At 31.5% G+C, this 13,941-nt stretch overlaps 1 protein-coding gene across 1 annotated transcript in view; it reads right to left on the bottom strand.

The window, feature by feature from the left end:
* Positions 1-13,941, bottom strand: part of LOC129987972 (calsyntenin-1-like) — a 240,061-nt gene that overhangs the window by 28,569 nt on the left and 197,551 nt on the right. The window contains exons 5-6 of the mRNA XM_056096022.1: positions 12,700-12,846; positions 10,730-10,921 (exon numbers count right to left, since the gene is read on the bottom strand). Of these exons, the coding sequence (XP_055951997.1) occupies positions 10,730-10,921; positions 12,700-12,846 (339 nt within the window). The remainder of the gene's footprint in view (positions 1-10,729; positions 10,922-12,699; positions 12,847-13,941) is intronic.

The following is a 13,941-nucleotide window of genomic DNA, read 5'->3' as shown; positions in this document are numbered from 1 at the left end:
ATAGGGGTGAGATAGATGAAAAATGGAGGAGGACGACGAGCGTGACATGATGAATGAAGAAATTGGATTGCATTTTATTTTGTTATACAGTAAGCCCCTATTATCAGTGTAATTAGTGGTGTAGCAACTGCGGGTAATCCACAAAATTGAACAAGCCATATGAACAAAAAAATACACAGATTTCGAATTTAAAAAAAATGATAAAGAGAAAATGGGAATTGCATGCATCCAATCGGACGAGGATCAAGGCTTAACAAAGATCATCTGCCTTCATCTTACAGCATATCACTCCTCTGCAGGGCAAAAAAAAAAAAAAAAAAAAAAAAAAAAAAAAAAGTAGTTTTGGTGTCTTGAAACGAACAGTCTATGGGTACGGAAATTTTCCGTATTTTTATGCATGCACCAGTCGGCTTTGATTTCACCAAAATGGAGGTCATATGAAAGATATTGGAAGAGATATTGAACTTGGATCACGTATAAGGTAAATTATACCTTAAATAAATTATACAGATGTATTATTATTTCAAAGTTGAAAGGTTTTCCAAAATAACGATGGCGACAAACAGACACCCGAAGACTCGTATTTCCTCAATCAGCTCGATTATCAACATTTGTTTATATAAATGCTTTCAGGCAAAATTTAAAAACAAAATAAATTTTACAAACACTTTTATTCTGTCCATAAATAGTTAAAGAATTTATATCAAAATAATTAATCTAACTTACTATGTGCAGTTCTAATATCTAAATTATGCTTCAGATATTATGATAAAGAATATTGATTGAGAATAAAGAATATTGCTTTAATCAATTTAATAAAAAAAATTTGGAAATACAATATAGAATATATTAGGTGTTAAATATAAATAAAAGTGGAAGCAAGTTAGTAAAATATTCACGTTAAGATATTTATTAATGTTCTTAATGCTAGTTTTATATGTCACAGAATTTCAAGCCTCTTTCAAAATGCTTAATGACATAATTATGAAAGTATCGATGTTTCAAAAACATTAAATGCTATAAAGGAGTTTAAACTAACTGTTTATATACAAGGTGTCCAAACTAAACATGGTCAAGAGCTAATTTCTAAACATTTTGAGATAGCTGTATACTTAAATATGAGGAAATGCTTTAAATGCTGCAAAGAAATACATTTTGTGTTGTTTGAGTTAATAAATTTACTGCTGTAAAAATTACGTAATATGAATACTTATACAGTCCCTCGATTCTATAAGCCATATTTAGCAAAAGATTTTTGCGACAATAAAATTTTAAACAATAAATGTTTTAATCTTCTGCGACTAAAATTGACAAAGTTTTGATGCGCACTACTTTCCAGCTAATCAATGACCATCGTTTGATTAGCCGATCTTTTTGAGAAAGCAATTGAAATGGTCTAAAAACGTCAAAAATAGTGATATTACAATGCTTCATAATCCGATCAGGTGAAGAGAGCCAGGAAAAGAAAGAAAGAACACATTTCACTAACGATAAGACAGCGAAGCCGACTTTGATTGTAGCCAAATGCTAATTCAGCCTATCTTTGCCTGTATTTGTAAAAATTACATTTAACTGTTTTGATGCCACCTTTTTGCCTCAATCAGTTCTCAGTTATAGTTTGAATTCATCTAATTTGACAAAATTCCCATCACTACGGGGAGGGGGGAAGGATATGAGTTCTCCCTCAAAACAATGCACTCTCGTTGGCGTATATTATTTTATCTATTTTTGTCCTGTTTGATGTGGGTTATTTACATTAACTTTTCTAATCCAGATAATGCTTGCAGAGCCAATCCAGTAACTCTAGGTCCGTGCATCACTGACACATGGCACGATTTCAACGCCTCAAATACCATATATGGGTATATAAACTGATTATTTTAAGTGGTATAAATTAACACCTCCATTTGATGATTTATAAATGATTAAAAAAGAAGTTTAAATTATATTCATTAAAATATTTAACCAAAACAAGAAAAGCTGACCTATCAATTTCATTCATGGCACGTATTCTTTAATAGCAATTAAAAGTTTTTCTGACATCCTGTTTTCACCAACAAAACAAAATCATTATCAACACGGCACATCAAATGTAATAATGAAGTACTAAGCAAAAATAAATAAATGAAAAAAAATAAATTGGGGTGTTTTTGGTAAAACCAATCATTGTAAAATTTTCATTATTTGTGATCAGCGCATTAGAACAAATATGCGCGAATTTCATAAAAGCATTCTATATTTCCAAAATTCGACTACCAGACTCCATATTGGGTTGCGTAGGAAGCCATCGTTTGGTGAAAAGCGTCCAGTTTCATAAAAATAGATGATATAACGCTGATGGCATGTGCACTAAGAATAGAAATGCCCTAATTGAAAATTTCATATAAATGGGAGGGGGCGTTGCAGCTTCTCCTCGCCCATCAGCCATACGAAAAATCAATGAGCTGAAAACAATACCCACATGACACACATCAAAACAAACAAATCAAATAAACTCCAATAAATTCTGCACAATGAAAAAAAAAAAAAAATCCCGCCCACGTCGATGAAAGAAAGCTGCAAAGGCTTTTATATTTATAACCCGGCGTTTGTCGGGCGATAAAGTTCGGAATCGGTTCTATTTTCCCTTGCAAATACGCCGAGAAACCGTGCTCGCGAATAAAAGAGACCCCGTTGCGAAATTCTGGTGGAAGTGGATCGTCTGCAATCTCTTCGGAATTTTTGGTCCGTGATGAATGGCAAAGGCCAGAGCGAAGAACAAAAGCGGAATATAAATCAGACGAATTTTCCCGTTCGAGAAACTGGAAGTTCAGTGAACTGTTTCTCAAAATATTAGAATGCCGAACAGTAAATAGTGACTGGCGTCAGGGGGTCGGGTGTGGAATAGTATAAAAGGAAACAAAGTGTTATTTATCAGAAGAATGTTCATGAAATCACTAATATAAAGATCAATGCGCAGTTTTCAAAACGGATCTTTTTTTTACAGTAACTTTTGAAAAATTAAGTGTTTTAAAAGGATTCTGTAATTCAGATTTACAAATAAATATATATCCTGAGCTGATCAATGATGATAATACTAAGAATAAAGTTTTGCTGTATAAATTGATGGTGTGTTTTCAATTAACATTTTTTTTTTATCTTTGCAATTTGATTTTCTGGTCTGACTGGATTTCAGTGACAAAATTAATTACATATTTCATTTAATCTGCATGTGATTTAATATTACCAATTAATAAAGTATGCATTTATTTCTACTAAAAAGGGAGAAAAAAAATTGAAAAATGATTTATGAGTTGTTTTTTTTGGGGGGGGCGGGGCGATTTAAACTCCTCTATTCTCTATTGACAGTTTTATTTAACGCCAAAATGTAATAGCGGTGCGAAATATTTATAATCATTTTAAAAATCTCAAGAGAATGAATCAAAGTTGGCGTCCAATCCCATCTCCGAAAATTTTACTTTTTTATTGTCGCCAATCTTCTCTTCAAATCTAATAATAAAAGGGTCGTTGTCAACAGAACACTTCTGCTGTATAAAGAAAAATCACAATCTCCACTAAATAATCTCAGTAAATACATGAAATATTTCATAAATGAAAAATGTATTAAGTGTAATAAGTGCAACTGACTTGGATACCCTTTTTATTGCCAGTACTCAACTTGAACAAAATGGAACTTATGAGAAATTTAGCTAAATACTATTTTAGGTCTGGTTACATATTCTCCTCAGAATGAAGTTTAGAAACAACTTGATTCGGGTACATTAATTCTGCAGCTGCAAAATGGGGCTTAGTTAAAATCTCGGATATTTAACTAAACAGCATTTTAAGTCGAACTACAGAAACTGCTTAGTAGTGCTCTGAGAGTGAATTGGTAAAGATTTAATAACTTTGAGGACGCAGCGAAAGATTTCTAACAAAGGAATTTAACACAAACTATCTTAAATTAATGCAATTTAAGGATAGAGAAAAACACAACCATTTGGTATTGGCATATAGGTATACATTTTGCGATGAGTTAAGATTATTTTAGAAATTATTTTCGAAGAGAATCAAGTACATGTTTTAGTCTTCAACCGTTTGATTCTGAACAAATATATTTGGAAGCTCCATACAAATCTGCAAGACTGAGTAAAAAGCATTATTAAATTTCACACATTTAGCTCGTTACATTTTTGAATTGTTGATGTGCATACTAATACTAATAAATAAATTTCCAGCTGAAGGATTTCGTTTTAAATTTGATACAAATCTAAAACTTAAGAACAAAAACAACAACTCAAATGATTCGTCAAGCTTTTTCGAACTCAGGAAGGACTGGATTAAGATTTGAGAATTCATTAAAATCTAGGGGTATCATTTTTAGACGATTAAACGATTTCTTTTTTTAGAATTGTCAGCGGTATAGAAAGGAATAGGACTGATATCTAATGGCACAAGAGTCAAATCTTGCCATGTTATGTCTAACATACGGTAAAAATGTACACTAATTTGTTTGGAACAGTAATAGTAAAAAAAGTAAAATCTGATTAGTAAAATGGTGTAACAATATCTTTTAACATTGTAAACAAGGAGTTAAAAGTGATTAATAGAAATGTTAAATAAAATAGTAAAGAAAAAAAATACTTCAAACTTAAAATGATTTTGGTGGAGATGTTCACTAACGATCATTCCGAAATTCCAATGAACAAGATATAAAAAGAACAAACGCTGAAAACGAAAATTAAGGCATTCAGAATGCCATGTGAACTTAAATAATGGTTCACGTGGCATCTCCAGCAAACAGAAGCATTTGCACCAAATAAAAGATGTTTATAGGTAAAACGGGTGTGGCCAGTGCATAGTCTAGTCAATTTGATGTCTAGCTCTTGCAGTGGAAAACAAGGCCATAATGAGACATTTATTAACGGCAACATTCCGACTAAGATGATATTAGGATCGTTGGGCTAAAAGGAGCATTATGCATGTGGGCAAGAAAGATATTAACTTAATTGTCAAATAAAATTTAAAAAAATTAATTTATACGAATTACAAATAATTTAAATAATATTAATATTTTCCCAAGTACAATTAGATAAGTTCCTATCTGTTTCATTAAGTACAGTACACTCCCAAATATCCGGCCTAGTTTTTCAAGAACTAAAAATTATAAGTTTTAACTTTTATTTTAGGGTTACCTTTTCATTTGAGTGTATCATTTTTCAGTGATAAATAAATTTGAGTCAATTTTCTTAAGAATTAGGCTTATGATTTACGTTAATGTTTTGTTTACGTTTCTTGCATTTAAATTTGGCATTGCAGAATTTATGTTAAAATGGGAGATATCTTTAAAAGTATATCTTTTAACTTACTTTTTCTCTAATAAATTCATAAAACATGCAGTGTAGTATATAATCATATATAAACTGTCATTACAGAGCCTTCTATTTTAATTCGACTCGTTACTGCCAACGGCTTCGGCGATTCGCCGGGCCGCGGCTCCATTCACATTCTACGTGGCTTCAGATAAATGAAGGGAGAAATTATACGTATTTTCTGTATATTAATAAGAAGTGATAAACATAAAAATAAGAAGTGAAAAAATACGTATTATAATCGTAAGTTTAGGTATAAAAACTTTGTTTTCTGGTATTGGAGGGCAAAGAAAGAAATTCGTAGGACCCTGGCCTACCCAGCTTTTTTGTTATCCGATCTGCCCTTCCACCGCATTAGGTCGGATACTCGGGAATGTACTATAGTTTGTTAAAGCATTTATTAACAGCGAGTGTCTGTGTAGATAATATGTGAATAATGCAGAATCTTTAGTCACAATAAACAAATAAAAACATAATTTATCAAAAAAAAAATCAACCAAAAGTAAGTTAATAACACATTGTTAAGTTATGTGAAACGACAGCGATCAGTTTATTAAAAGAAAGGCTTGCCTGAGATCGCAAAATACATACATACGCCACTGTACTTCATATATGAGAAAATAAGCAGCAGAGCCCAGAAACATTTATCTACTACATGATATGCCTCTTTACTACAGAGACTGATATATCATTCTCCACAAAAATGCTGTTTACGACATAAAACCAAAGGGCAGCTAACAACCGAACTAAAATCTCCAGTACCGAACACTGCCCAATCGCAGTTCTAAAGAGAACAGCGTTGTCAGTGGCGGCTGAAAATAACGACCTCTAATCACTTCCCATCATTTCTCGTGACAGCACCCACGACATCACTACCGGACCCTCGGACGGACTAACTTTATGAAAGCCATCAACTCTCGGCCATCAGGGTCAACGCAGCTGCGTGATCGGACGCCATAAATAAAAGACAGTAGGACAACACAAAAAGGCCATGCTCGGCGGTTACACATACTCATCGACCAACGCAATTAGGAGGATGCCTAACTTGGTTACTAACATCTAATGCTCCAGCGGGTACCTGTTAGCAAAAGTTAGCAGGGAAGAAATATTCACGGGAATAAATGGGGACAATAACTCAAAAGGAAGAAAATATATAGAGAGAGCAGAGTGGATATCTTTCTTAGAAGGAAATGAATGGATGGGTAAAAGAATATCATTCCGAGTAGTTCAAGGACTGAGATTTAGGAAGAAAGAAACAATTACTGCTACTGAATAATTCTGAGCATGTGATTTTAGAACAAAATGCTTGCCTTATGTCTATAAAAATAGGATTTTAAAATCAACTAATTTATGAAATAAATCTTAATGACATTTCACACTTTTTACATTAATAGAATCCTCTAAAATCCATTATGTCTATGTTAATATGTTGAGTACTTCGGTGACTGATCTTCGTTCGGCAGTTTTTTTTCCCTTTCCTCAGCAAATATTTAGGTACGAATCACATACTGATTACATATGAATATTTTTCAATCTTAACTACAAATGAACTAATCATTTAAATAAAAATAAATCATGAATGAACTGAATTTAACATGTTATTCGAACTGGTTAACATAATAATTGCATTGTTGATATTGGATATTAGCCGACCGTATTCGTATAACGTCATATAGCGCCATCTCACAACATTTTGAGGTACCAGTAGGCTATCATCCTATGGCAAAAATGAAAGTACCATAAAAACTGACGATATGGCGCTATATGACATTGTCAGCATGAGAGCAGATAGAAAAAGCTAATAAGCTTTTTTAATAATTAATTATTAAAAAAATGCTTTTAAGGAAAGACACCTATATAGATAAACTTAAAAAGCAAAACATCTAAATATAAAATTTGATCCAAATCGTTAGAGCCGTTTCCGAAATAGAAGAAATAAATTTATATGCATACAAGAATTGCTCGTTTAAAGTTACAACTGATTTATTTTCAAATCAAATTCATTAAAAGATACCTCAGGTTAAAGTGTTTAGAATTTTCCGTTGGTATATTTTATCAATGGATCGCCTAATAATCATTATGTGATCTTTTTAAATCAATTCTCTTCCAAAATGCCAAATTAACATTTAATTATGATGCTAAATGTTCTTACTTTTTAAATATAAAATCAACTAACATATATGCATATTTTTAATATATCGCTACTTTTATTTGAAAATTAAATTTAAATAATTTATTTTCTACACTTCTATTTTTCAATTAAAAAGGCATTAATAAACAGTACCAAAATACAATTAAATTATAAATATTACCCATCCTCATCAAGAAAAATATTAAAATAAAGTATTTTCAGAGAAATAGGACAAAAAATATCAATAAAAAATTAAACTTCACAAAATAATTATAATAAACGGAATAGGTATTTAATAGAAGCTGCAACAAAATATCATACCAGGAAGGTTACTAGAAACAAACAAAAAAAAAAAGTACTTCTGAACCTATGATTGGATTTGAATGAAACGATATACAAAATGAATTCAATAAATTTTAACAGTAGGATCTAATTATGTTTCGAGAACTGTTATTCCAAATCTCATTTTCCGAAACTATGAGCCCTCCACCATCAAAACTAGCTTATGAGTGCAAAGTCTTCAAAAATCCAGCTCTAATAAAAACTTTGAAACAAGATTTATGATGCCTGGATATGTAATCTCAAACCTGAATATTACGAAATCTCACATTCTCTCCTAAATGACATTCATTTATTTATCCTGGTACAATTCATGCTAGCCCATTATTTATATTCCAAGATACAAATGTCATGAAACTATCATTATTTTCACACCATTAAATTCAAAAACTACCGCAACAATTTCCGAAAGGTCATCTCCATAATAAATGGCAGCTGAAATTGATTAAAATAACTTTCCATCACCCCTCAGTCAGCCGTTAACCACAACAAATTAAACCAGTTTAGCGCCAACCCATTCCATTTATATCCACAAGTTCATTTACCTTAAGGAAATGACGCATACTTCGCCAAATGATGACGCCAATTTTGAAGCTAACGAATACTTTTCGTAGAAAAGTCCACTTCTACGTTAACAACGCAAACTAACTACCGTTTCCCTTGAAAACTCTTTCCCAAAAACTTCAAAGCGGCCCGCAAGAGCCCAATAATCAGGCGAACGTCGATTCATGTCTTTTTTGAAAAATAAAATCGCATTTTTGCAAGAGCAGCCAGAAAATCTCGATCAAAGTGCATTAGTTTCGGAGCTTATTAAGGGGTTGAAAATAGGTGGATAACAGCCTTTCCAGTGTGCTTAATTCGAATTTCGAAAATCTTTTGCTCTAAAAATGCCTGGCGCGCGTTATTTTGGAGATTGCAATTCTGGGGAGGGAGAAGGTGTTTTCTTTTCATAAAATCTCAGCCACTTCACTTCCCTCCCCCAACAGGAAAGTTTGAAGAAAATACCGTAATGGCGTTATCTGCTCCTTTCTAGAAATTTATTAAATTACCGGCCGAGCGGGAATAGCATTTTAATTAAAGGCAAACTTTCCAAGTCAGTAAAAATGTTGGAGAAAGATAAATTTCAAAAGAGAGCGTTGGGGGAGATTTTAAAGAAGATCTGCTTAAAGTTATTATTACTATTTTGGAAGAATAGGCGGATTCAAAAACGGAAGAATTAAATATGACAAAATAATCTTGAGAGAAAGAAGACATGCAGAGAATATACATAATAATGCTTTTGGATAAGTGAACACATTTTGGAGCCATGTATCTACTAATGCTGGGCATTGCTACGAATAAATGTAGCGTAAATAATGCAGAGAATTATGCTAATTTTACTATTTAACATTTTTTTTCTTCTTTCTATTCAAAATTTACCAAATTTTCAATATGATCTTTTGTTTGCTAACATTTTTAAAAACGAACTAGCAGATTTATTAATCGAATTTTAGTTTGTTGAAAATAAATTTTGAAAACTAAAAGATAAAAGAAATTGGAAGAATTTCGATCACAGAGAAAGGACATAAAATGAATTTATAAAAATTAGAACTTTTTATAGAAATCTGGTAAACTAGAATTTTTATAGAAATGCTTTTCTAGAATTCCGGTGAAATAAAAATTTGTTTCATTACACCACAAATAATTACTTCGCTAAGTTGAAATATGATGATACTTTTCTTCAATTAGTGAACGTGTAAACACTTTACAATAAAAGAAATGGCAATTTGTAGTTTGAGTATCGAAATATCAATTGTCATAATTTCTAGAAGTGCGATAAACTAGAATTTTTATAGAAATAATTTTCTAGAATTGCTTTGAAATGAACTTTTGTTTCATTACACCATAACTAATTACCTCGCTAAGTTGAAATCTGATGATATTTTTCTAGTGAACTAGTGAACGTGTAAAACTATTTTACACTTTACACTAAAACAAAGGGCAATTTGTAGTTTGAGTATTGAAACATTTTGCCAATGAGACGCATGGCTGTTAGATAGTTTCTTTTCTGTTTTGCTAATGAGGACCTTCTTAAAATGCTACAGTTTCATTGAGATCTCAAGTGCAGAGCCCCCCCCCTCGACTTCGTTTAAAAAAATTTTAGTGGTGTTTCTTGTAAAGTGCGTTTTTTAGAAAATGGGTAATTTTTTAAAGATAATTTCCAGAAGGCATCATTTTTGTGCGTAAACGTCAATTATATAAATTTTCAGAAGTACTTTCCAATTTTTTATGTCGTTACTTACATTTTAGAAATGCAAATATTGTTATAAATAAAACATGAAATTATTGATTTTAGCGATAATTTGATGGCTACGCTTAGATTCTGCACAACAAACACATTAATGAAAAAAATTAATTTAATTTGTTTAATGTTTATGATTTAACTATAACCCAAACAACTTTGCTCGATTTTTTCCCCTGCTTCCTGTCATACATATGATTCTTAGATGAATGCACAAAAATAAATGCCAGTCTTTCTAAAATATTTTAATCAATTTCTCGCATCGATGTCTAGATGAAATATGCAGACCTAGAAGATAAAAATCTACAATTGCTGCATTGGTTTTACTAACCTCCGAAATTTGTCCATTTCCAACGAGTGCATAGGGAGGAAAGCAACATATTACAGAAAATTACGATTCAAACTTTTTTTTTCTTGAAGAAAATTCAAATTCTAATTAGAATACTTTTTTTTTTATTGATGAAAGTTTATCCAAGACCCATATAGAACACTTTTTTTTTTTTTGATGAAACAACCACTAAACGAAGTGTTTTAGTTTGTGTGACGGGTGTCTAGTCTCTATCCCGTTGATGACAATGCTTTTTCCGTCGTTTTGATGATGATTTAAAAAAGAAAAGGTCTACTTACCGCATAATTTCCTTTGTGATTCTACAGAATAGGTGTCTCGGTCGCATCCTTTACCAATGTGCCTAGTGGCCAAGGTGACTTTAGTAGCCACTCTCTCCAATTTGCATGGTACATCGCACAGTTCCAGGCGAGCCTCAGGGAACAAGGGCCTCCTGCCAGAGCCAGGAGTGTACTCGATGCGTTCCCGAACCCCTAATGAAAAAGAAGCAAAAGAATTCAGAAATAATTTCCTGCTTCTCGAAAAATTACAAGATTACACGCTATCAATACAGTTTATCAGTAAAGTTAAGTATGTTTAGCAATTGATATAGGAAAATATTTTATGGCATACCTCTACGCATTTTTGTCTAACAAATTTTTGCATAGTTCATCACAGAAAATGCAATTAGTTACATATAATTTATAATTATTGTAGACAAGTATATAATCCCCAGATCTTAGTTGAACCTACAATCGACAAAGATGAATACCAGCTGTCAATATCGAAAATAATGGTTCGCCTCCACTTTCGCCAGTGCATCAAAGTTATCGGAAACGGAAAGTTTCAAAATTTTTCTAAATAAAGGAATTTATTAAAGAATTGAAGTTAGCCAATTAGAATTTCATAATTTGCTAGGCTTCGTTCTTATAGGTCGATTTAAATATTAATTTAAATGCCAATGTATTTTCGTTCAAACAGTTCTTACGCCATTATACTTTGACAAATAGAATTATAGAATATCACAGAAATTGAATTCAGTTCTAGTACTATTCAATAAGTCGTTAAAGGTTTACAATATTTCAAATTTTCAAATCAGGTAAACGAGATGAATGAAAGCATCAATATTATGGGGGAGAAACAATTCAAGCTCACGTGATACACATCGAATAAGAGCCATTGAATTTCATTACGTATCTTTTAACTGTAGTCACACAACATGCAGTTAGAGAGATAATAAATATGTGACATTATATAGTGACTCCATTATACATCGTGTCCGAGAAATCTTGATCATATTACAAAGTTATGTTGCAGCATGGTTTAAAAAAAATCATGTAAATCGTAAAATAGAAATTTTTAGGATAACAACTATTGGAAATGTCCACTAGGAGTACTAATTAAGGTTTTTATAATATTCATCAAAAGCAATAACTCGATGAACTGGTTTACAATTGTATTTCTCATTTTTTTCCTATTAAATTCTAATTAAATAACATTTTTATAAGAATTTTGCCTAAAAAGTTTTATTTCACAACATAGTTATTTCTCAGAATCCGATAGATGGCGGTATCTATAGCCTAATGCTGATTTAATGGGAGCATTTCATTTAGTCGTATTTTGCGATTTTCAAAATTTAATTTTTTAAAGTGAGGATGTGAAATGATTGTATGCATCAAATGCTTTGTAGTAATCTGCAGGATTTCAAGCAGCGAAGTTGCTATTCAATTTACAACACCTCAAGCGCTTGAACTCGGATATACTTCTGCGCAATCAAAGGATTTCTTATTGACTTCAGGAGTTTAGTATGACTAATTAATGATATTTTGTTGCTATACTTTATGGGTGAAAAACAATTTTGAAATCTATCCAAGATTTTTTAGAGCCCTTCACTGTTTGCTATTGACAAAACATGTTTGAAAAAAGCAGCGGGAGTGATTTATCCATTTAACTATCTTTGTTCTGAACTCATCGCATTAATTTACATTCAGCAGACAAATTGAATGGATATTGCTCAAAATTAGGTTTAAATCCACACAATTCGTGTAAAGACCATACACCAAATTTCATTAGTCTAGCTCAAAGCATTTTTGAATGCCTCTGCCACAGACAGACATAATGCCAAAAAGTGTGTTTTTCGAACTCGAGGAGATCTAAAATGCAAAGATTCGTCAAAATCTCGAATTCGATTAAAAAAAAATCATTACAATACTTTCTCTAAGGATACGAGAAGCAATAATGGCAACAACCGCGAAATGTGATGTAGCTTTACCTTTCCATCCAATCCTGCAGACTCTGTTCACTTTGATGTTGACTGTGGCTGGCTTGGAGCGCTTCATTCCGCAATCGTAAGCCACGACGGTCAGGATGTGGTTGGGGGCATTCTCCCATGACAGGGGTTCGGTGTTCTTGATTCGACCTGAAACAAGAAATATTCAGAGTAAATAACAAAAGATTGCCCAAAACATAAAGTTGCTTTTTTTCCCTAACAAGTGCAAGATACTTTTTGAAATAATTTTGATATTTTATCAATATTTTCGCGTTATTATAATAGTTAAATCATTGATATTAATTAAAATAAACAGTTTAAGAAAGCTTATCGGAAGAAAAGGGTAATTTTTTAAAAACGTACTGTTTTTATCTGTATAAAACAACGCTCGTACTTTTACTGTTGAATAAAATTTGTTGCTTCAGCCTATTTAGTCAAAAATTTAGATGCTTGACTTCTGGCACAATTCGTTTGGTAAAATAAGCTATAAAACGATGTATAACTTTTGTTTGTTTCTAATGATTGTTCAAGAATCTCTCACGATCAAGACGCAAAATACGTTTTCAAATATTGTATCTTAAAATTATAATTCATTTTTGTATGAATTTAAAAGAATTATAAATTTATTAATATTCATAGTCTCCTCAAACATGACGAAAACTGAATAACTGGCCATATATGTGCGTCTGACCGCTTCTATATGAACATTTTGGACCACTTTCACACTTGGAAGCACTTTTCATTAATCAAAGTATCACTTTTACACAATACGCACTCAATTTTCTTTACTTATTATGAAACATAAATTTCCCAGTACAGTGGATGAATGTTGCTTAAAAACAATCGAATTAGAAAGTTTCTTAAATTATATTCCATTATAAGAAAATTAATAATTCTAATGAGGGAACATATGAAAAAGATAAGGGCATATTTTTGTTCTATCTCTTATCATAAAAATCTTATGAAAAGCCAATCAATTATTAAAAAAAATTAAAAACCAAATATATATATATTATATATAAATTTTATACAGAAATACTTATAAAAAATAAATTTATGCAAAGCAATGCAAATACAAAAGACGCTTTTAAAATTAACTTTTTAATGAATCCTTTATTACACATTTAGTGGAATTATATGTTTACTCACGGAAAAATCACATATTAAAAGAGGAAAATTTATGAATACAACATATAATAATACAAACTTATGCCTTTGTCAGCGATATAAACTCTACTATTGAAA

This window comes from Argiope bruennichi, chromosome 10, assembly GCF_947563725.1.
Source record: "Argiope bruennichi chromosome 10, qqArgBrue1.1, whole genome shotgun sequence".
In the NCBI taxonomy this organism is placed as follows: domain Eukaryota; kingdom Metazoa; phylum Arthropoda; class Arachnida; order Araneae; family Araneidae; genus Argiope; species Argiope bruennichi.
The sequence above is the reverse complement of the archived record's forward strand: the minus strand, read 5'-3'. Positions and strand labels throughout refer to the sequence as shown.